At 41.5% G+C, this 25,452-nt stretch overlaps 1 protein-coding gene across 5 annotated transcripts in view; it reads right to left on the bottom strand.

The window, feature by feature from the left end:
- ZNF462 (zinc finger protein 462) overlaps nt 1–25,452 on the bottom strand; it is a 131,914-nt gene that overhangs the window by 39,187 nt on the left and 67,275 nt on the right. For all 5 annotated transcript variants that reach the window (XM_033123997.1, XM_033123996.1, XM_033123998.1 and 2 more), the window contains exons 6-7: nt 24,651–24,769; nt 20,602–20,793 (exon numbers count right to left, since the gene is read on the bottom strand). In XM_033123997.1, coding sequence (XP_032979888.1) covers nt 20,602–20,793; nt 24,651–24,769 — 311 coding nt within the window. The remainder of the gene's footprint in view (nt 1–20,601; nt 20,794–24,650; nt 24,770–25,452) is intronic.

The following is a 25,452-nucleotide window of genomic DNA, read 5'->3' as shown; positions in this document are numbered from 1 at the left end:
CTTCAAAATGACAAAAACACAGCAAAAAAATGGGCAAACTTCTCTTTTTGAGATTAGAGTCCCATCCTCCATAAGTTCATTGAAAGGGTCTCTCTGTTTTGCATGAAGCTTCACAATCTCACTCTCTCTATATATTTTGGGGGAATCCAGGCAAGTCTGACCTAAGACCAAGAGGATTCCCGGACTTGGAACTCACTAGGTCCTGTATTTAGGGACAAGCCCGTTTGTCTCTTCCCCACCCCCCACCCCACCTGCCCTAGTGGCATCATCAACAACCCAGTTAACGAAATCACAGCAAATCCTTGACTCATTTCCCTCTTTCATTCTACACGGTTGATGAGTGAAAAAGCCCTGTTGGTTCAACCTCCTGAAAAGCTCTTGGTCTGTGACCCACACACTGTGCCACTGTCATAGCTTTTGTTCAGGTTCTCGTGGTTGCTTGTGTGCACTTCCACACCACAACATTCCTAACCGCCTTTCAAGTTTCTTCTCCCCTAAGATTTCCCTCTTTTCTAAAAGCAAATATGGTCATGGTACTCCCCCCTTCTTACAGGAAAAGTCCAAACTCTGGCTCTCCGTTGTCCCAGACCCTTCTCCACTCCACACCCACACTCTTCCCACACTGCTGATTGCCAGCCACATGGAAAGTTCCTAACATTCACTCCGTCTGCTCTTTTTCACTGAATCTTTGCACATTCTTGCAATGCCTTTCTTCTATTTTTCTGATCATAAGAGCCTAGCAAACTCTTATGATCTTCCAAAACTGAAGTGAGTTCAAATTTCCCATCACTATGAAGATCTCCCTTGATCTTTTTAGATATACTTATTCAATTTCCCCCTTCGGGCTCTCCCACTAGGATTCACCATGCTACATTGAGGTTAATATGTTTTTCTTCCACCAGACTACGATCTCTTTACAAGCAGGATATCCATCTATCCATCCATTCATCTATAACTTTTTAAAAGTTCATATTCCCCAGAACTTCACTCAGGCCTAGCCCAAAACAGGTGCTCAGGGAACATGTTACAAAAATCCAAAGAGCTCAAACTGAAAAAGTGCTCTGGAAAATCCAGATTTAAAATGAAAAATCTAACGAACCAAATGTCCCCCCTTCTTTGGACACTGAGGTTAATAGAGACTTTCCATTGAAACACTGACCCACGTTCACTGAAACAAGCTTAATTTTAATTACCTGGCCTCTGGAACATTTGAGAATTTGAAATGAACTTCATAATCCATGGCTATCCAAAAAAGCCAAAGGTATAATTTCTGGGTTTGACTCTAAATCTGCTATAAGTCTAAAACTCTGAAACAAAGGCTATCAGGACATCTGGGAACCACTTTAGATATTTCTACATGCAACTCTCTCTCCCTCCTTTTTGAACCCATTGGTCAGCACAGACGTTTGTGAAATGCACAGGTGTATTAGGTACATGCATTTAAATGCACCGTGACTTTCTATAGTCAACCCCTAAGGCCATGAATAGAGGGCCCTCTGCAATCCCTGTGAAGGTACTCATGGATTACTTTTAGATATTTAGCACTACATTCTCACTGTATAAAATGTTTTTACCAATTTTCCTCCATCAGTAATGCACTCTCATCCCAGCTATGTAGTACACAGACTCTCCATTCTGCAGAAAGACTTGTGGCGGCTCAGAAAAGCGGAGATGGCTTCCTGTCACCCAGCCAGTCAATGGAGAAATAGGAACATAACCTGAGGCACCTGCATGCCCCACTTTCGAAAACATGTTCCTTTTCTGCCATAGTCAATAGCAAACATTGTAGGTATTCCTTTTGCACGAAACAGTATTTGGAACTCAAAGTGTATGTTCCTAAAAAACCTCCTTGAAACAGGCTGGAGATTTGTAGAGAAACGAAATGTGTGGTGAAGGAGCCTTTTTCTAATGTTTGTCGGAGGAAACTCTGGGTGGCATCTGCCATTGTTAATTGAGAAGCTCTTACAATACCAAATGCATAATTCACCTGTGACTCTTTTGAATTGTGTGATGAGGAAGTAATGTTTCCTGCTGTTCGTTTAGATCATATAGATGTCTTTACCACACTGAAAATCCAGCGAAACACGTTGAGTACAAAAGCCTCTTTGTATCAGTGACTTGGCCTCGACCACAGAGAGCTTGCTAGCAACTTCAGATGGTATTTGGAGCTCACAGGCCGTGGGCAAGGCCACAGAGCCACCTCCTCAAGAGCCGGCTGGAGGGGAGATGCCTAGGGACTTCAAGGACTTGTTTACAATGTATGGCTCACCGTGAGCAGGACAGTGAGGGCCCAGACAGGGAACCACTGTAGAGATTTCTTAAAAGATTAGATAATCAGGAGGAAAGAACACATCTGACTGTAAGCATATATATTTGGATACACATAGAGCTCTACGTGATAACATGGACATCAGGTGAGAAAGGTGACGGTTGATTAAGAACAGGAATGAACAGCCATACTTCAAAAGCTGAGTTATTCTAAAATTGTCCCCCAGCAGTGGGAGTCCCTGCACCAACAAACCCACTGGGTATCTTACCTTTTTTTCCTTTTCTTTTCACCTATTCCCACGTAGTATAAGAAAATCCTGGCTCTGGCTTAAGCTGTGTTTTGAATCACCATTAAAGCAGTAGGTTGTTCCTTTAGGCTAGCTCTTCCCCACTCCAAGCTGACCCACAGAAATACTGCTCAGTGATGCTGGTTTCAGGTGTAGGGTGTACGCTTTCATGAAGCCAGAGGGATGTGGTAATGAGATCCAGGTTCGCCTTTCACTGTCTTAGCCAGGTCCACGTGTAGCAACTGTGTCAGGTGTTTTTTATAAGGTCACTTGCTGATTTCACCATGACCTTATGAAACGGGAAGTATGAATTCCCATTGTACAGATGGGGAAACTAAGGGAGCAACTGGAAAACACGCCATTTCTCAGCTATCCAGAGCATACCTATGAGCCTTCTCCTAACCCTGTGAAGACTCTCTTTTCCTCGTTTGCAAAATGGCGACGATAAAACTGGCAACTTCATAGGATGCTGCAGAGAGCACAGGAGACCAGGATATGAAGTGCAGTGCCTGGCACACAGGGAATGCTTTAAGGGCCTCAGTTCTACAGCTATTAAAAGCCTACATCGTATAATTTTATACTGAATTATAAAATGCCATTTAGTGTTTGTATTTTCTAGAGATGAAAGAATGTGGTCTCCTTAGCTGGACTGCAGGATGGAGTGGGATGGGCATCTCTTATGCTGCTCTAAACAGATGTAACGAACGTACCTCCCAGCTCCAAGTACGTGATGGGTTATAAGCAGCTAGTTTTTGAATGAACGATTCTGGGCAAAGCCAACTGCACTACTGCTGCTGGCAACAACCCACTAGCTTATTCTGTAGATGGAGATGGCTGCAAGGAGGAGGGCCCTGACTATGAGGTCTGAATGCAGCCTGAAGGCAGGGCGTGGCCTGAATAATACCACAGACTCAATTCAATAATTTACTCTTGTTTTGTTGGGTAACAACGCACACAGAATGGTCACAAATCAACTTGCTATAAAAAGGTTTGTCAGAGCAAATTTAATTCCCAAACTTTACAGGCTTTCTTGCCAAACATTCTGGGGTCTACTTCCTTTTAAAGTTTTTCAAGCTCACCTCAGCTTTGAGCAAAATCCTCAGGTATCCAATCGATAGATGTGGCAACCAGCCCCAGCATCAATGGTCCTCTCCCTAACCACCCGACTGACACTGTCCTTTCCTCCGTCCTTTACCTTGTTCTCTTTCTCTTGGTAGTGTTACCTGCCACCTAATCTATAGTAGATACAAACTGGTTGATTGTCTGATTCTCCTTACTATTTGTGAGGGATTTTGTCTCAAACTTCTTAGCTTGCACGGATTTTTGGATTTTAGTTCATGACTGATGTGGGCATTTAAACTTTCTTGGGAAGGCTCAGCTGAGCATGAAGCATTTCCCCAATACTCAATATGAGAAACCTAAGGGTCTGTGCTTTAGACCTGCCCCTGTACATCTACATGTTTCAACCTTTTGAGTGTCGTGGCCAGTGTGTGGCACCATAAACACCAACACTTAAGACCAGACTCATTCACTCAGATAACTCGTTTGGAGGGCCTACAGTGTGCAACGTCATTGCCATGCTCTGGGGACCCAAAAATGAAATGATAGCCTCTGCCTTTAAGAAGCTGATTGTCTTGGGGGAGATGGAAAGACAGTTACAACAGAGTATAATCAGTGCTATGATACTCAAGAGAGCTCAAAGATCTAAAGGAGCAAAAAGGAGCCCCTCGGCCAGACAGGAAGAGTCAGGAATGCTTCTGGAGAAGACAAGGTTCAAGTTTTCAAGGATAAATAGGAATTAGCCAATTGAATGGAAAAATGAGGAAGAAGGGTGAAAATCAGTGCAGAAAGGTGTTCCAGGAAGAAGGACTAGCAAGGCCTGGAGTGTGAGACAGCAGGAGTCCGTAAAGACAGGGCAGGCAGCATGGATGCAGCACGGGAAAGAGGGAAGAAGGAGAGGAATGACCCCAGGGAGAAATGGGGGGTGCAAAGAATAGCTTTCCATGCTGAGCTTGGAATTGATCCTGAAGGCAGGCAAAGTAGACAGCCACTGGAGGGTTTCAAGCAGGAAGCAGGTGAGATGGAGGCCTCATACTTTCACCTTTTCTGTGCCTATAAATTGCACCCATAGCCTTGACCAACTCTCTCAGATGGGGAAGGCAGCTTGGAATAAATGCATCTCCACTGTGAGAAAAATCAAGTAACAGCACATTCCCTATTGATGATGGATTATCAGCAGCAGCCTACGATTCCATTGGTTAAGTAGAAAACACCAATGCAATATCGTTTTTTTTCTGGATTATACTAGCAGGCTGAAATTGTTCATTTGAAACTCAGTTCCCCCAAGTTTTACTAAACGTATTATACTTGCATCTGGAATAGATTATGGCTCTACCTAGGGGAAGGAAAGATGGAAACTCAGTAGGCTACCTTTTCTGCTCCCTACCAACCTTCCTTGTGCAAAAAAATTATAAGGCATCACAAGAAGCTAAGTGGTACATCCATGTGCTGGCAACACCGAAAATGTATAGGCATCAGCCAAGATCCTGTGGTCTGTTTTCCAAGTGCAGGATCTTAGGAACATCCAAAATGTTTCTAGATCTGTATTTTACTCCTTAGCTTTCACACTCGTGTTGTCAACCCAAGAACACTTAACGTATTTCTTGGACTCCTTTAGACTCAATTCAATGGTCAAAATATGATTTTGTGAAGTGATTTAATATTCTTCTGGATTCATTAGCTTTTATAAATGGTTTGTTTAATCATAACAAATGTTTTATCTACTGTACGTTAGGTATTGGACAGACACAAAGATCACCTAGTTTCATATTTCAAGAGCTCTCAGGTTGGTAGGGGAGATGACTACGACACACAGGAAAATGAGAGAGTGCTCAAAGAAAAGAGAAAATGCCCACGGGCTCCTCTAGCCGTTGTTAGCAGAGTAGCCAGCAGACAGTGGGACTCTGGAATCAGAAAAAAAAATCAATCTTGATTTACTGCTTTAAACTGTTATGACTATTTATAGGACACAACTAACTTTCATTTTACATTCATAGGACATCTACTCTAGGAAGGAAATGGCCCTGTGCCAGGCGTTTAGAACATAAAGAGGAACAGGACAAAAACCTTGTCCCTAATGAGCTTCCTTTCTGGTATTATGGAATTGGACAACATATCCCCAAGAGGGATAGGGCATAGCACCTATCAGAGGGAGAGCTGACCCACATCTGGGGACATCATGAGAAACATCATGGAAGTGAAAGAATTTGCACATGGCTTTGAAGGACAAGGAGGGTCTGGACACAGGGAAACAGAGGAAAGGCGGGACAGCTGGGGGATGGGCATGGAGAATGTTGAGTGGAAATTAACAGGCCACGTAGAGCTGTTAAAGATTCTTGAATAGGAGAATGACATGACTCTTAACCTTGCTTAGAGATTGGAGGGCAGAGTTTGCAGGTAGGGTGGCTATGACAGTGGCTAGGTAAGAGATGGGGATGGGAAGAAGGGTGGATATGAGAGGAAGGAAGGAGATGGAAACAACAGGACTGAGGAGGCAACTGACTGGCTGATGGAATGTGGATCCAAGGAGACCTGAAGATGCAGAGGATTCCAGCTGGGTACCCTGAGCCCTGGCAGAGGGGCAAGTTCGCGAGGAAGTTAATGAGTTCCATTTTAGAACCTTAGAGGTAAAGGCTGTGTGAGAACTCCAGGTAGAGAAAGTGAGGAGCAGAGGAAAAGCGGGTCTGGGCTTAACCTGAGAGGTGAGGGCTGGCGGTTGAGATTTTGGCAGCATCGTTTAGAAGAGTGAGTGCTGATTCCATGTGTTTGGGAGGGGGGAGAGCGCAAGTAGAGGACTAAGGCCCAGACCGTGCTCTACATGACGGCAGCTGGAGGAAAACCGTGAAAACAAGGTCAAGAGAAGGTATTATCAGAGAGGCCAGACGAGAGCCTGAAACACACAGCAGGCCCAAAACCAAGGGAGAATTTTCCTGGGAGGAAGGTCTGCGGTTTTAAATGCCATGATAAAAAAAAAAAAAAAAAGGATGAGACAGGAGCAGAGGCCATGGACTTGTTTGTCTGGAGTCGCTGTCAACCCTTGTGAAAGCCACTTCATTAAAGTGGTGGGGGGCGAGTCACACTACAAGGGATTCCAGAGAGGGAGAGAGAGGTGGGAGGCAAAGGAGGCAGCAGCAGGTGTAAACAAGCAAGGAACGATTCCTTCCCAGAGAAAATGTCACTGGAGTTCGCCAAGAGCAGGCCACATCATCAGAGTGGTTTCAATAAAATGCTGAAGGCGGAACACAGAGTCTAGCAGTTTAAGAAGAGAATGAATGGTGAGGAAATCCAAGGTGGGATACTGGTTCTTTCAAGAGATTTGAAGGCTAAAACTGCAATTATAGGAATAAAACTGCAGAAGGTCCTATCCAAGAATGGTTCTGTTTAAAACACAGACCACTTTCCCGTTTTTAGACTTTTCAAAGGAAAAAATAACACATCTAAAACTGAGGTTTAGGAAAACAGTGTGACATAGTAGACAGAGCTTTGGCGTCAGGCTGCTGTGCACCTTAACGCCAGCTCTGCCAGGTGCTAACTGTGACCCTTCTTAAGCCTGTTTTCCTCTTCTTCTTTGCAGGTATTTGGTCCCGTCCAAAATGTCCACTGAGACATTTGGTCCACTCCAAAAGGTCCTTGATATTTAAATTCTGTTCTTCTGCAAGATTCAAAACCACATCCCATCTCCCTACCCCCATAAATGATGATAGTATTTTCTATGTATTAACCCTCTAAACCAAAAGTATAAACACGATGGGCTATTTGTACCCAGGGACATTTTCTAAGCACGGGCCATTTGGACAGGACTGGATTTCAGGGACCTTATGGCACGAACAAACGTAACAGTGGACATTTTGGACAGGACCAAATGTCCACGAATCACTTCCCAACTTCCGAAACAGCAGGGAGCTAGGCATGGACGTGACAGTCTCATGAGATTGTCGTGTGGCTAAAATGAAATGAGACGATGTTTGTAAAGTACTCACTCAGCAGATACGCAACGCTAATAACAGTTATGAATTTAAAATGCATATTGATTAACGCCAATAATAACAACACTAATGGTGTTTGACACCAGGACTTATCAATGCCTTTTACCAGCCCATTAGGACGTCAGGCGCTAAGCCGTTTGTCTGCGTGGCTTCAATTAAGCCCCAAAGTTCACACACATTTTGATGCACAGGGCTCCAGATTAAGTATCACTTTCCAAACAGTGAATTATTTAGACTACTAAGAAACAGCTCATGATGTAAAGAAATTTCATTCAGCTTCCAAGGCAAGACGCGAAATTTTCTTCCTTTTCCATTAAAAAAAAAAGAAGAAGAAAAATCCTCATCAACCTTGGGTTGATGACACATTATCATAAACTGACACAAAATTTGCTTCTACTATACTACTTTAGTAATATCTAACATTTCTGCAGTAATTTAGACTATGAAAGCATTTCTGTGTGTCACCTCATTGGACCCTGGAAATAACTTCTAAAACTAGGCATCGTTACTTTACATATTAGAAACCGAAGCTCAGAGAAGGTAAACGATTTATCTTAGCACACTCCTGTGTGATACGGACATCGTCAGGTCTTCTGCCTAAGCCTGCACAGGCTGGGTGTTTCACGGCCTACAATGTGTGTGGTATTTCCTGGATTTGGGCCTACCGCCACTCTCAAGCCAAACGTCAACCTCAGGGGTTCAACATCTCCATGCAGACTATTAAGAAAAGATGATTATTCAGAGAACCAGTTTTGCAAGGATCAGTTGTGCCTAACTTTCACGAGCTCCAGTTGTGTGAAAACGGTTCCTCCTAGCGTTAGCTCAATCAGAGGGAACCCAATGATACAGAGGAAGTCACACTCAATGCCAGTACCACAGCGCGACTCCAATATTCCACTGGAGAAACAAAAAAGGTTATGAGTTGAGGAAGAGGTTCCATGAACATCTGGATGCTTGCCCTGAGTGGGAGTGCCCAAGGGAAGCCACCGCCACCAGAATCCTGTGGCAGAACTTGGGAGGGCTCGCTGAGTCATCAGATGTACAGACCTGTTGCTGTAAGTCAATAGCCCTCACTCCCTTTCAGCATACAGGAAGCCCAGGGGAAAGGGGCACAAGGAGCTGCGTCACCTGGTCTGCAAGGAGAGTCTGGTGCTGTAGCGCTGGGCTGGCGTCAGCACTTCTTCACTTTATGTGGTTTTAGATGGCCAGCTCAAGTAGAGTCCCTTCGTGGACAAGCATTAGGACGATCAGTATAAAACAACCACCAGTTTGCTCAGTACATTATAGTTTTAAAATTTCTCATATATTGTTTTTGCCACCTCTCAATTGTGAAAATGGTAAATAACAAGTAAGTGAATAAATGTAAATAATTGAATAAATAAATAAAACCTGAAGCCTGCACCTGACTTGCACAGAACCACCATCCCTCTGTCCTATGGTTCTCAGACTCTTTCCTGCTCTGGCAATTCATAATGGGAGGACATCTCTGTAGTCAACTTTCTTCCCCGGCATACTGAGGGATTTAGATAATACCCCAGAGCAATTATTATAGAAGAGGGAGAAACATACCAAAAAGTACTGTAAACCTTTTTGTTAAAAGCTACAGGGGTAGAGGCACTTATAATGCAGCCATTGGAAGAAAATAACTTCGAGAGAAAAAAATAAATCTTTCTATCTTTTATTTAAACACTGAGTTTTATTCTTTAAAGAGTTATTTTCTTCCAGTCTTCCATTATGTAGGTAACATAACCAAGATGCTGAAGTAAACTGTGGCTGTATTAGGAGAAATGATCTTATTTTATTGTTAACATAACAACACACAGAAGTTACTAATTTTAATGCGTTAGTTAGGAATTTTACTTACATTTTCCTGTCTGCCTTTGATTTAGTTATCATGATTATTGTTTCTTCCAACAGACACGTTGGTGGCATTATTCTTGCTTGTATGTAAGGTAGATGTGGATATCTTCTTCTTTACTTCTCTGTCTTCCTAATTAAAAACTTACCCACGGGCAAAATTTTAAAATACTGTAAAACTGGAGTAACAGTGAAACTGCAACTCACAAGTACAATAATTTGCGATTGCTACAGCTATTAACTATCCAGCTCCTCACTCCATTTCTTCACTATTAGCTTTGGGGCAGGCAAGACAGACTGAAGTGATTTACTACTTCTAGCACAGGGGTGTCCAAACTTTTTTCAACGTTTTTCACCAAGGGCCGTATGTGGTAAAATACACAAATAGCCGGGCCGCTCACTGGAGGTGAAGTACCTATTGCCTCACCTGGTTTATTTAAGTAAACTAAATATATCTTTGGAATTTGCTGTGGGCCAATTAAAAGTGGACTGCGGGCCGCAGTTGGCCCGCGGGCTGCAGTTTGGACACCCCTGTTCTAGCACATCAGTTGTGAATCCATTTTTGTCACTTTCACTCAAGAAGCTACCCTGGAATACTTACAAGTCAACTGACGTTATAGAGGGATAAATCTGAATAAGCTCAAATTTATTTTTAAAAGTAGATCGGATTTGTGGTTAACAAAGATAATCTTGAAAGCAGATTGGAAAAACTTGAGAATAGAGGCAGGAAGACTGGCTAAAATCAGAGGAAGTGCAGAGTGAAAGTTATTCAGGGTTGTGATCTGGCAAGTTGGAAAGCAGAAAGACAAGGGAATTAGAGACACACGGACTCTGGAGAAAGCCCCTCTGGACTAGCTACCCCTAGGGTGCGGGTTGGGTAGAGAAGGGTTGGGTCGTGGCAAAGAGAATTTAAGAGTTTGAGATGCTGATGGTGGAGCAGTTATGGTGAATTCAGCCACAGATGAATGGCGGTTGGAGTCCAGTCGGGAAGGAGGTAAATCTCTAGCAGAAGAGAGCAAGTATGGGTTGGGTCATTATCACTGAGTCTAGTATATTAGAATTCCACAGCATGATGGTAATGTTGGAGAAATAAGGTAGACTGCGAGCCTGGCACTGAGTTCACTGAAAAACCTAAAAGAACGTTCTGGAAGATAGAGAGAAGGAAATACGCAGAGAGCAAGTATTTGAAAAGGGACTGATCAATGAAGAAAGCAGAAAGTAAGGCATGTGCTCACTTCTCTTGGCCGCTACGAAGGGATTAGTCAGTCACTTTGCTTACAGAAAACTAAAAGGGAGATGGTGTTGCCACTGGGGGCGGGAGAGGCCAAAGTTAGTTAACGGGGGAGGGAGGTGTGATCAAACAAATGTGCAACCGTGGGGGACAGCACATCACGGCATCCACGCAGCCCAATCCCACTGGCTATTTCCCAACGTCGTGTGACACAACTGAGCTGGCAGTCACTAAAACTCCCAGGCTTTTTCACACATAAACTATTGTTTTGTCGGTTCTCCTCGTGTGTGGTTGATTTTGCTGCCCTAACTCAAATCAAGAAATATTTACTGAATGGCCTGCCAAGTGCTCGGATTCTGAAACAGTCCTTGACCTCAGAGAGCACACCGTTCAGCTGGGGAGACAGATACGATAACTGACAATTATAAGACTATTTGGCAAGTCGTGGAAGTGAGTGCAAGGGTCAGAAGCCACCCAACCTATTTCATATTTATCCCCCTGCAAAAGCTCATTCTTAGCTCATTACTCTGAACAGTCTAGACAGTCTGTAATCTTGATTTTGTCATTTAACTTATGGACCATTTGCCAATATGTCAAATGGATTAAGTATGAAGCAGTAGCAAAAAAGACTTTAAGTTATTTTTTAGGAGATGAGTGAGCCTTAAAATGAAACAAATTAGTGAATTTTTGATTGGTGAAACCTCTAAGGCCTTATATGATTCGGAGAATGCCATTTTAAATGCATATATCAGATATACACAAAAATACGCGAAGCTTTTAAGTACTCAACACTTATCATTTTAAGGGGAATCATTTTGTTTGTTTTGAGATATGGACCGTCATGGTTTAAAACTATAGTGAGTCAAATAGTGAGAGAACCTTTCCAACGAGAGCAAAAGCATGAAAAAAAAAGTTTGTTTTTATGGTCCCAGTTTTGGGAAAAAAACACACAAAAAACCTGTTTGTATATGCATAAAAACCATCTAGATGACTCTACAGCAAATTGTTAATAGAGATTATTTTGGGTGCTAACAGAAAGAGGCTGGCATTATGTGACCCTTACAGTTTGTCATATACTGCCATAAAGTTGATCTTTAATCCTGAGTAGGTATTACTTTTGTAATCGGTAGGAAAATCTATGCAGGTATCTTAAAAGGGGATAACTACCACCCATAACTATTTTTAATGCACATTCATTCCTGAAGACCTACAAATGCTAGCTTAATGCACCAAGACTTGAAAAGTACCCTTCCACTTCCAAAGGGGACAGGGACCTTGCTGCTGGTCTTTCATGTTCAAAACTGCTTCGTCACAAATCCACAGACCTCTTCCTGGTACTGAGTAGGCCCGTAGTTTGGCTCTACCTCTCCTCACCTCACCAACTGTCTTCCCACTAACTTCCCTACACACCCACCACTCTAGCTAGACTGGTCTCCTTGCTGTCCCAGGACCCCTTCCTTTATACGTTTGCTCACTTCTGATGATACTCCTTCCACCTGGAATGGACTTCGTTCTGCCTGTAAAAATCCTACTCACCTGTCAAGGTCCAGCTTGAGCCCCGCCTCTTCCAAGAAGCCCTCTGGGACTGTCATTTCCTTCTCTTTCCCATGGCTTCAGCTATTAAAATCCAAACGCACAATTTCTCACTTCATTCTATTCCATTCTTTCAACTTCACACTATCTGTATATCAATTAATGTAAGCTCTAAATACCCATCCATTATTAAACTTGGCTTTAGTTTCCTCTGGAAGATTGCGGGACCCCAGACACATAAGACGAGGTTGTGCCCTAGCCACTCTGGATCACTTACGGATGTGTATTTCTGTTGAGTTTTCAATGAGATGGCACAAAAGGTAACAACACGGGCTTTGGATTTACACCGGCTCCACCACATACAACACATTTTGTGATTTTTGGACTCATCATTTCACTCCTCAGGGTCTCAGTTTCCTTCTCTATTAAATGAGACTAATAATTTGTATCTCCAATTCATTAGACAAACTAATTCAGGTGACAGACAAATTTAAGGCATCCATCAGCAGAATTTTAAAAAGAAAAATAATGACTGATTTTATCACTTAGGAATTCAAGAGGCATTCAGCATCCTTGTAATAAACCAGAATGAATGACTTGCAAACTGGTCAAGGGGGAAAAATAGCTAGCAATGCTTAAAAAACAAACAAACAAACAAACAAAATCAAGGCCTCGAATAAGCGTTTAGAAGGTCCTAAGTTGCTTGATGTGGCTGTCACTGCAGCTCTGGTGGAGGGCTCACGGTGTATGAAAATAAAAGATGACATAAGGAGGGTGGCTTGCACGAGTCGTCTAAGAATATTTTGTGTCCCTGAGGAAACTGAAGAACCTAGTCCTGGAATGACTTCTCGAAGAGCAGTGTACTGGTAAATAAAACCTTAGCTGCGCCCTGCACTCTCAGCCAAACAAACACCTCCTTTGGGTTGAGCTTGATAGCTCTGAAACTGCTTGCAAAGTAGCAGAGCCCTGTGGTCCGAACACCTCCCTTTCTGGGCATAAACAGCAAAGAACTGAATCCGGCAAAAAAGCAAACAGATCCTCCTACCTGAATTTCTCATGTCAACTTTGGCCATTCTTTACTTATCTCCCCATTTTTATTTAACCACCACTGTGGGGATATTTCCATGGGATATTATTTAGGATTATGAATGAGTTAACAAGATGTGTACATCATTTGGACAGGTTTTCCTGGGCCATACCATCATCGAAACTCATGATTTATATTGAAAATTACGTAACAGTTGTTTCTTAAAAGTTATATTTGGCATCTTCTTCTCATCTCTGCATTTAAAAAACATTTTTTTTTTTTTCCACATACTCATCTTGCCCAGGCCATACCCTCTTCTCCAGCAAGGCTGTCCCAGGATCTGTACCTCTCACTCACAGCTCACTCATGCTAGTTCTCCCAATCCAATATTCTTCTTTCTGCTTATGTGAAACCCTCTAATGCAGAATAGTATTTGAAAGAGAAGAGAGACCTCATGAGTCATAAGAAGTCTCAAGAGAGTTTGAAGAATTTTATATCGAATATAATTGGGCTAAAATATCTAGATCGAGTTCCAAGGAAAAATTTGGGGGGAGGAGGCAATGAGAAGATAAGGGAAAATTTTTTGAGAAGAAGAGATTAGTCATTTTAGATGATCTGACTAACAATTGAATATATTTTCTGCTAAAGAATAAAGTAGATTTCTTCTTTCTGTTAGCTGCCTCTCATAATTGAGGTTGTGGAAGACTTAAGGTCATCTCCAGCCCTAAGATGCAAAAGTTGGATGTGGAATTATGAAGGAAACTCTGGTGCTCCTAGGCACTGGTTCTCAATGACTTTGGTAATATATGCTTACGTGTCTGATGAACAAATATTTTTCTTGGCATGGGCAAAGGGAGATGGTTAGTTGACAAGGTTTCCGGAACATAGAACGCTTACACATGAAATGTTTTCTAATCCTTGGCATGTGAAACTGAGGCTAATTCAAAAAGTCTTAGAAATCTCAGGCAGGTGGGGGTTTCTTGGGAAGGCTATATAGCGTGATATTCAACTTCAGGGTGGTGATAATTTTGGAGGCTTCCTATTTGCCGTTGAGGCCAAGTTTTAATAACTTAAGCTCAGAAGACTTCTGCACCACTGGAGTTATAAACCTCTAAGTATTGATAGTAGAAATGCCATTCTTCATAACAAGCATTAAAATAAACTCCAGATCACATTTTAATGTAGAAATTCTGATGTCGAAAAGGGAAGGTTAGTATTCTCTGGTCAGATAATTTCGAGACCAGCAGAACCTATTACACATTATGGTCAAGCCATTAAAATTATGCCTTGTATCCCATGTGCTATAAATGATGTAAATCTTTGTACTTCATAACTATTCACTCGAGTCTCCATTTCATTATTGTCATTTTTAAAGAAACCACCTCTTCTTTCTTTCACCCCAAGAGAAATCTGATTGCAATTGGAACCTGTGTGGAAGGTCTGATGCCCTAGCAACTAATTGGATCCTCTTAAAGGTTGAATTTTATGTCTGACCTATTTAGAAATCTAAAAAGCTTCCCTTTGAAAAGCAGGCATCTCAGATCTTAATTTTTAAGTGTCAAGTATTGCTGCAGTCAAGGTTAAATGAGTTGATAGTTTGGCGCTAGACGCAACATAATTCTTAGAGAATATTTTAAGTTTCAATGTAACTCACATGCTAATGTTTTTAAAGCTCTATGTAATACCCTACATTTCACATATAAAATAAAGGATATATTTAGGTCAAGTTACATTTTAAGTGACACCCAAGAGTAGTCCATATGTTATATAGAAAGGTCTATAATGACATTTATTAAAGACTGGATTAATTTCATGGGTATTACTATAATTTTTTCCTCCAATCATCTATAACAAAGGTCAGTGACATAATGCCCATGGGCCAAATCTGGTCTCCCCTTTGTTTCTGTACATAAAGTTTTATTGGAACACAGCCATTCTCATTTGTTTACATATTATTTATGGCTGCTTTCACATTACAATGGCACAGTTGAATAGTTGTAACAGACTGTTACAAAATTGAAAATCTTTTCTATCTAGCCCTTTACAGAAAAAGTTTTCTAACCCTTTATTTATGGTATAGAGAAACTGACCAGTATAAATCTCATAAAACAGGTGTCTTCCTACCATTATATCATGTGAAAATCCCAGTGCATAAAATTTTCAGGTAGAATAGAAGATTTCATTAATCTATGAGTTTGTTGTTCAGTTTCACACTATAGCTTCTCTGAATGCAGATTTAACCACAACCAAACACATGTTTTTTTCACAAAGACGCAGAGAACAAGATAGCTCACTCCAGGGTCAATTGTTTGCATTTGGTCCAAAAAGGGGCTCTGCTACCAGGTGACCACACCAGTAATGCCATCTCTCCAACTCCACTACACTTTCTGTCTCCTTCTGAGGCTTGGAAAGACTTACACCCTGTCTAATCTTCAGTTTCCCACCTCTACAGAAGGTCTCATGCAAGGAACAATGACAATATCTAAAATGCTTTGTCAAAAAAGATCTTTTCCTCTTGGCAGAATGATGTGTCCGAGCAGTCCCTAAGGTTTCATCTTTGCATTGGTCATCTCTGAACTTGCCTCTTAAGTGGAAATGAAATAAACTTACCCTTGTACAATTTGGTTATGTAGATTTAGACACGTTAGGAGGCTCAGTACAATTAACGGAATTAAAAATCATGATGCCTGCAGAAATCACTGGTCAGTCAAAAGAAGTCAGCATTTGATAAGGACCTACCTAACTGACGCCATTGGGAAATTAGGGGACAGAACCAACAGCGTATCCGTAAATGCAAAGAGAGCACTGAGACCAGCGATAGCAGAGTGGTCAGAGGAGGGCTGGGACCAGTAAATGTCAGTCTTTAGAGAATGTGGAAGTCAGAGATTCGTAGAAGGAAGCAGACAGGGAGGAAATCCTTCCAACCTCCCAGCAGAGCTCATTCAAAGGCACAGGGATAGAAATGAAAAAGTTAGATGCTCGGGGTAGCAAGTACAGAGATGGCTAGAAACATTAGTATTTCTTAGCGAGGCCACTATGAAATGGGGGAAGGGCAGTAGACTCTGAATGCAATGCAGAGGACTTCGATTTTGATATGACAGTAAGAAGTGCCTGTGGTTCTTTGATGAGAGGCGTCTTGATAAAAATAGTGTTTGTATCAAATATTATTCTAGAGTTTAGAATAGAAAAGCCAATTGAAAAGTTATAACAGAAAATCTTTCCCTAGGGAAAAAAAAATCAAAAAACTCCTTACAACATTTTTCTATTAACTCATAATAGCAAAGATTTCTCTGCTGGGTGGACTATATTACAAAGCGAAGGGCATTGCCACTAAGAGTTCTTGTGTTTTCCCTGGGTTGCTAACCAGAGCACGGATGAAAAAAAAAAAACTATGTTGTTCTCATTCGTCTTTTATTTTGTACTTGGTCTTAGTGTCTTATTTTTTATTCAAACACATCACAGAAGTTATCTCCTAAAACAGACAATTCCATACAGCATAACTGGATAGAAGAAATAATCTATTCTTTGGGAGAAATTTGAGGAAGTAAAAAGATGGAATGCCACCATTGGGATGACTTCTTATAAATGATACAGTTGAATTTTAAATTACTTACCCACTGCCCATGTATTGTGTAGTTTCTCAGACCTAAACAAGTCTCATAACTAAACGACTCTGTTCCAGTTTGTTATTTTATAGATGTGTGCATATGTAGTTTTCAATGCTGAAAGCAGAGACTTGGAAAAGCCTGATATTTTATATGGCAGGAGAAGGAACCCTGCACACACAAACACAGCAGAGATCTTCTTCTTGCTGACAACCTTACGATTTCCCCTAAACGCACTGTTTAGAAATACCGATTACGCGTCATTTCCCATTATCCTGTACACAGAACCACTACCACACAGCCGCATCTTTTTTTTCATTTTTTCTAACAACTGAACATGAAAGAATATATAGAGAATTCACATGCTAGTGAAACCTGTCAAGACTGACAGCCCAGAGCCTAAAGCTCTATTTATGCACAGGTGTGCGGCCAGGCACCTGGGTGAAATCTCCCCTCTACCTTCTCATTTCGGCCTCCTCAGCTTCCCACCCTTGCAGTACTTCCCTCCGAGTTGGGAGGGAGAGCAGCTTTGGAACAACCTTCTCAGGCTGTTTCCTTCTGCCAGAGAAGACTGGCTCACTCTCAAGACTGCAAGCATTTGACCACCGCAAGAGCACTGAGCATGTCAACTCGTTTTATTCACATCCCTCATTAGGGAATCAGAAAGCCAAGGACACACTAGTGATTTCCCTGGTTTTATGGATCTCTACTCCCCCCAGGCTTGCAACACATTTTTGGTTCTTATGTTCACAGTGTCCTGGCATCTGCAGTGTGGGAAACCTTAACCCAGAGCCAATAGCCCCACAGCTTCTCCCTATTAAAATGTGCAATTGGATTTCACATGTGTGTTTCAAACACCATTCAAGGCGTGATTTACAGGCCACTGTCTAGCCCCACAGCTGTTTCTTCATCCCCCAGACTTAGCCGTTTCTAGGAATCCGCCACTCAGCTCCCTAATACATAGTTTCCTCATTTTCGACCTCCTCTGTCATTCCTGGACATCCAAAACTATGCAAGACCTATAGCCAGGATTCAAGAAAAGATTTATTGAACGAACAATCTATTAATTAGTTTTTCCACGGAATTATCCACTCATGAGAACAGCCCATTCCATTCCTCCTTTCTGTTTACCCCACTCTCTAATCAAGTTCTGTTTTCATCAAATTCAATGAATCACTTTTGACCCACTGATGTTGGTTATTTATGTTAAAAACAGCGTAGGTCCAATGACTTTTGTGTACGCCTCACTACAGAGCTGCTACCCAGGGCTTTCACAGTCACTATGTTCTTTCTTTAGAAGGCATTAAAATCCATCGCTTGTATATACTGCAAATTATCTTCCCGTGGCTGAATAAAGACAATTTGTGTTACATAGAGAGTGACTCAAAATCATATCATCATGTTTCTGTGTCCACCCTCCCTCTCCCTGGTCCAAACCCAGTCTAACTTCCGAGAATCTGAAATCGCCCCCAAAAAAGTTTAGGCCTCAGGCTTAGGGTTGTGGTTAGTTCAGACGTAGGTACTGATAATATCTTCTAAATATTTTAAGCTGATGGAGGAATAGAATAGTACTGGTACTGTTTTCATTTTATTCTATGCATAGTACAGCTCTTGGTAGAGAGTCTGGACTCAGGAAATTGATTCAACTTAACTCTGTTAGTCTATGTTGAGGAAGATAATCCATGCAGTGGATGGTCTGTGGGATTCTCTTGTCCTGTGACTGAGACCCACCTTTCAAGTGAGAAGGACAAAGGAAAAAGAAGGTGTGAACATTGAGAGCAATGTCCCAGGTAAAGTCTTTGCTGGAAATGGTATTTGGATGAATCAACTTCACCGAAACGTCTCCACAGGTGTAGCTTCCATTTCAGATGAAAGCAATTAATTAAAAATCATGTTAATAAAGATCTTACAATTTACATCAAATTATATTTTGCCCTTTGTTGCAAACAATCTTTTCCAACACACAGAATCTCAAGGTGCAAAGGGGGACATTTTCTGGACCCTTTCACATGTACTCTCCCCCACCCCTAGCTCTGAGACTCTAAGTCTTCCTGGAAAACAACAACTATAACACGCTTCCTCCTACATTTTAAACTACCACACAACAGTTGAGGAGACAGTGTGCCCACTTCATCATCACAAGCCACAATCATAATAACAAGCCTTCTCTGTTAAACAGAAGTCCTTTATGACAGAGATACCAGTGAGGAGCTATTGTGTTTAACGATTTGCAAAGAAAAGGCGACCAAGTTTTGCAACTCAATAAAGCCAGCTTTTAGCCTCAGGACTTACCTTTCCTTTCCCTCCTACAGTTGTCTTCTTATAGACCTCATGAATAAAGATCACTCATTTACTCTCTTGATAATCTGATAATTAGACCATGTTGACATGTTGGGCTGTCAGATCTTCAGATTACCTGAAGAGTCTATATTTTTAAACCCTTACATTAAAAATAACCCAAAACTCATGCTTGTTATGAATGGTCCCAAAGGCCAGAATTTCAATCAAAGGATGAAGATCATAGGAACAAAATGACCATTTGTTAAATACCTACTATATATCAGATGCTTTCTGAGGCATTCTCCTTAATCTCTCAAGGTAATTGGTTGAAATAGTTATCTTCATCCAATTTTATTTATATGAGAGCTTAGGAAACTAAGATTGTCCAGAAAAACACAACTGGCATTGAGAGACCTAAGATTCAAAGCCAAGCCTTTGTTTCCAAAAGCCCATGAACTTTCTTTCCAGTCCACGAAGCTCCTCCCAAGAACGTAATAATAGACCTTGGGAAACAGTTCGCTCCCTGACCCAGGAAGTAGTCAAGCTGGTGGTAACTAACTGGTTACTACAGATGCTGCAGAAGGGATTTGGGCAATAGAGGGGCATGGAAGAGAACAGCTCTAGGGTCTTCTACATCTCTCAGAATCTAGATTTCCTCCTCTCCTAAGCACCTGGTTCTGCATTCTCTTGGGGTGAGCTGAGTAATCAGAACACTTGTTTCTTGTAATCAAAACAACAAACCATTCCTTTGCTCACTATGTCACACCTGCGATGATCTCTCTCTCTCTCTCTTTTTCTCTCTCTCTCTCTCCCAACCCCCCCCTTCCCCATTCCTCTTCCTTTCCCTCACCTCCCCTACAGCTTTGGTTCCATTGCCAGTAGAAGACCTCTCCATGACTTTCTGTATTTCTCCTGAGGCTTCAAAACCGGGCAGTTAAACCCTCCTCCCTGATGCTTTCTCAACATCCTTCATCTGTAAGAAATCAATGCATTACCCCTAAATTATCTTTTGACCCAATCAGACATATTTGCCCCACCCATTCACCTTTTCCATTCCTACTCTGAATTCTGTGTAGTTAACTTACACATCTCACACCCCAAACACTTCACAAAACATACATTTTTTAGAACAAGACCGGATATAAATAAGTAAACAAGGAAATAAACCTGTCTGGTATTCCTTTTGCTTTCTTGCTTGCAAATACAGTGCAAGAATCAAACACTAACCCACTGCACACATCATGCTCTTTCCACAAGCAATGCGCACACAAGGCAACACCAGACATTCAGAATTCACAACACTTTCAACTTCCAATTTCTATGCTGTTTCAACCTTTTCACATTTCTTCCTTCACTTGAGCTGCCATGTTTTTTTGTGTCAGATTTTCTCCAGAAAGAATGATTGGCAATTCATCCCAGCCCACCTCAACCCTAAGTGGTTCATTCTGGCTTGGAAGCCCATTTTTACCATTGGAGTCTTCCACTTCTTCGGCCGGGGTAGCTTTTGGGGAGGCGTGGTGGGTATGTGAGGAGAGAAGGCTGACAATTCGTGGCCTGGGGAGGGTCAGGGCTTTTCCATGGACCTTGAGGGAGTGTTCCTTCAACTGGCTGATTGTCATGGTGGAAAATGAGCACCAAGAACACTTGTAGGCATGTTCACCTGGAAGAAGATCGGGGCAAGGGACAGAAAAGGAAGAAGAGGGAGGAGGACATAAAGAGGGGTGGAAAACAAAATAAAAATAACATGGTAAATTCACACTAGAGAAGTGCTTCTCGCGCTGCACAGCCTAACCCTCGCAGACCAACCACCTGCCCACTACTACAACCACAGCACTCCTTTGGGACTGAAACTCTTAGAAGAGCTCCATAGTCACGTGACCTGGTTCCTTTTCATTTCACGGTCTACTTACATGGAAGAGCCCATGGGTTGTTCCCCCACAGGGAATGATACCAAATGTCTATAATACCTCCGTCAGAAAGCCTTGCCATCTCTCTTCCTCCCTCTCTATACTAGAAACAGCCATGTCAGTTTTCATTCAAGGTGGCCTTTATAACATCTGCAGAAAATAACACGCTTAATTCTTATTCCAGCGGTCTATCCGTGGCTTTCCAGCACAAAGTCACACAGTGCAAACTCTAACGTGCTGTTCTCATTCTTCACTTCCTTGCTGACTATATACCTCCGCAGTTCCACACATTCTATAATGGGCTTTGGGGGGGACCAACTCACAAACCTCAGCATAAAACTCTATTTCCCTATGTAATCAATAGTACAGAAATGGGTAAAAAACAAGTTTTTTAAGGGAGAGTTGTATATATATAAATGCGTGTGCGTACGTGTGTATATCTCCACTTTCTTCAATAAACAGGACATTTAAGTAAAAATAAGATTTTTCTTTTAATTATTTTTATAGCACTGAAATACAGGACAAATCACTATGACTAAATTAAATTAAGAGTATGATTTACCTTTGCCCTAAGTCAGCTTTTCAATTAATTGCATTTTAAGAAGCAAGAGTGTGAAATGGGCATGCTTATGCTGTTGGACAGATAAACTCCGAAAGCAATTTTGCTTTTTATAACAATAGGCTTTGGATGGTCATACCTGCAATGCAGTAATTCCACTTCTGAGAGTTTTTAGTAAGGAAATATCCTTTAATACATAGAAAGCTTTATTTAGAAATAAACATTTATTTCTGCTTGAAAAAGTATGAAACAACCTAAATTTCCAACCAAAGGGAAATGATTTCAAGTAAATGTGGGCCTATCTTCTTGATGAATTATTGTTTATTAAAATAAATTCTGAAAGAGTTTGTAATAACAGAAAAATACTTACACTCAGAAAAATACATAGGAAGGCATAATATATTTCAGTTTAAATTATAATCACAAATGTTAAAATAGTTATAGCGGAAACGGTTAAAAGGAAATATTAAATGTTAAGAACAGTGGTCTTTAGATAATAAGATTATATATGATTGATTATATTTCTTTCAATTTCAAATTTTCTCTAATAAACGTGTATTTTAAAAATTTATTTTTACGGTGAAATTTAAAAACCAGAGGAGAAGAGAAGGAAGTAGAGGAACAAGAGGAGAAAGGATCCTTAGTAATGCAAGTTCTGTGGACCAGTGAAGATGAACCAAGGATGGAGCTGACGGTTCTCCGTTCACTAAGAGAAGCAGGAATTGGAAGGTAAACCTCCACCCTTGCCCCACCTAGCTGAGATGGTTACTATTCTGCCACTAAATGTTTTCACATGCCAAGTGAGCCCAGCACCCCAAGTTCTGCGTTAAGCCTCCTTTTCATCACTGATGAGCCCCAGAGATTGTATTTTCAAGAAAATCTCTAAACTAACCTTGATCTATGCAACATGCTAGAGCCCAAGGCAGAACAAAACTTCAAAGAAGACAGAGGGTTCAAACAGAACTCCCGTCTGTTTTACCCCCAACCACAGGAGTTACAGGATAAAGCTTGACCATGAATAACAGGATTTACTAATCATATAAATGGTGTGTGTGTGTGTGTGTGTGTGTGTGTGTGTGTGTATCACAGCTGCTCTCCTGATTCAATTTTTCAATTTTTTTAAATGCAAGCCTGCTATATGAATTTTGTTTGGTGGTTTTAAGAAGCCCAACTTGAGAGAGAATTCACACCCAAGTTATTTGGTTAGTCTATACAACTTTTTATCCTCTAAAATAAAATAAAATAAAATAATCCATCTAGAACAGACGAGATGAGTCAAGAGTCCTTTGGAAAATGTATTGGCTTTCTCCAAGCTAAGCCACTGTCGGTAGCTAAGAACCATGTCATGAACACCAAGGTTCCAGGTGTGTAGAGAGCTGAATTACATTGCTCCTACTCTGTCTCTCTGGATGTTTCCTTCTCTCCAATGAGTGAGCACAGAAGGCCAGTCTGCTTGGTCAGCTCTAAGAACATACACTTCAGCTCAGTGCCCTGGAGCCAGTGTGCAGCCCCTGGCACTCTTTTAAAGCCCTTCCTACAGGCCAAATCATTTACCCAACTCCCACTGGTAAAAGCGCTTTGACAAGGCTGAGGCCTATAGGAAAAACTCACTAGGATGGTTTCCCAGCTGAATAATTTACAATATAGAGTTAGAAAAGAGTGGCTCGAACACTGAAGCCTCTTACTCCACGGACTTTGGTTGAATTTTCCTGGAGATATAAAAATACTAACAGAGAAAAGCACATTTAGCTAATCTCCCTGTCCCACCCTCCACCCGCAGTGGGGCTTAGGGTATCTGGAAGACTTCAGTAGTTTTACTCCATTAAGCCAGCTCAACAGGACTCAACACTCAGGAGACAGCAGAGACAAGATCCTACTTCCACGGGGAATGAGAAAATGGCAGAAGTCAATGACTCAGGTTCTGGATGAATTTTATAACCACACAAGGGAAGCTGATAATTAATGAGACAGAAGAACTGTAGTTGACTACAAATTTAAACTAGATTTCAACTAGAATTCTACGTATCTTAGCTGAGGCCTTCGTTTCCCCAATTTTCCTTTGTGTTTGATGCAAGTTCCTCTAAGGCTCTCAAAACCTGAGAGGGCCACAGGCTGCTGTTGAGCTGGGCTTCTGAGAGTGACGGAGAATGTCATGGACAAGTCCCCAGAACCCGCCCTGCTGCCTCTCCTATTCTCTTGGCTGAATTCACCCCACTGTCACTCCTACATCGCCTCTTTTCTCTCTTGGCTGAGTTCTGATTAGCTACCTGTGGGCATCCTCTAGCATATGCAAAGTAGAGAAGAACAGAAAAGACAGAGGGGCGGCATCTTGTCAGCAACAAGGATGAATTTGTTCTGGAGTCAAATTCTTAGTGAATGGACTATATGGCTTTGAGCAGATCACTTCACTCTGCGTCTCTCCTCATCTGAAACTGAGGGTGACAACACCACCTGCCCTTTGGGATTGTCATGAGGATTAAACAAAATGATGAATGTAACATGCTTACTGCAGAGCCTGGTTCATGAGGCAAGCACAAGGAGATAGAACGATCGAGTGACAAGAGACCAGTACGGTAGTACGGTTCCTGGACATTCACCACCCAAAGTCACCTCTTGTGTATGGAAATGTATCTAAGGCATCTCATGAGAAATCTTACATGTCTTGAGTTCTCTTTGCCCCTTTGAACTTCCTTAAGATTATAATGTTATTTTAGTTGGGAATTATCTTTAGTGGATGTAACAATCCTTGTATTTCCATGAGAAAGACGAGGGAATTTAGAAACTTCTCTAACAAAAGTTGTTAACAGGAATCTGTTAGTAGGTATACCTGTTAGGATGAATCAACTATGACATGGGTGACATAAGCTTGGTATTATTTTGGCTTTGGGTGGTTCTTTAATTTTTATTTACTAGATGAATAAAAACGTAACATGAACCATCGCAATAATAATGTATTTTCATGTGTGGGGCAAGACACTTTTAAAATGTCACACAGTGAAGACCACTGGCTTTCAAACTCAGAGACCTTACGCATCACAAAAACCAACTCACCAGCATGAGCTTTGAGTATATGTGTTTTCAGCCGGCTGTTGTAGGAGGATTTGAAGGAGCAGAGTTTGCATCGGAATGGTTTATGGTGTCCGTGGTGGGTTTGCATGTGACGATCCAAACTTGACGTAGAAGGAGAGAAAAAAGAATAAAACGACAGGATTAAAAATTGCACACAACATTTTCTCATTGCCCTTTTTCAGAAGTCCCATTTCTAAGCTGTTCAAAGTTGTTTTGTTACTTCCCACTGAGAGAGCTTACCAAAAAAAAAAAAAAATTAAAAAAAGGCAAGAGTTGCACCTACTCTAAAAGGAGAGGAAGCTAAAGGAAAGAAGAGGTGAGCATCTGAGTGGGGAAGGGAGGTTTCTAAGTGATTGAACTACTTGCAGTGGGCTGTCTGTTTCCAACGTGTCTGTAAACATGCAGGTGTATGTAAAGGCTGCTTATACCTCTGATAAACACAATCCTGTTTGCTGCTGTATATGTCAGTCTTCCAGAAGCAACTTGTAAGGCAGGTACTTGATTATAATGCATTCCCAGTACTTTATAAGTATTACTAGTCTTATTGATTAAAAAAAAATTAATCAATCGACCAAACGAGGTATGGGAAGAAGTTCTGCTACCCCAAAGAACTAGATCCCGTTCTAAGTGACTCGTTTGGGAGTGGCACTGCTTATCATCAGAACATGCAAAGTTCTCCTGCACTTCAGGGCAGCACTCTGAACTGCCTGTGGGCATCTCCCTCTGGATGCCGCTTAGCTAGCTGGAAGCTCAACCCTCCCTAAACACACCATCAATTTTTTTT

Source organism: Rhinolophus ferrumequinum, chromosome 12 (assembly GCF_004115265.2).
Source record: "Rhinolophus ferrumequinum isolate MPI-CBG mRhiFer1 chromosome 12, mRhiFer1_v1.p, whole genome shotgun sequence".
Lineage (NCBI taxonomy): Eukaryota > Metazoa > Chordata > Mammalia > Chiroptera > Rhinolophidae > Rhinolophus > Rhinolophus ferrumequinum.
This window is presented reverse-complemented; position numbering and strand designations above follow the sequence as displayed.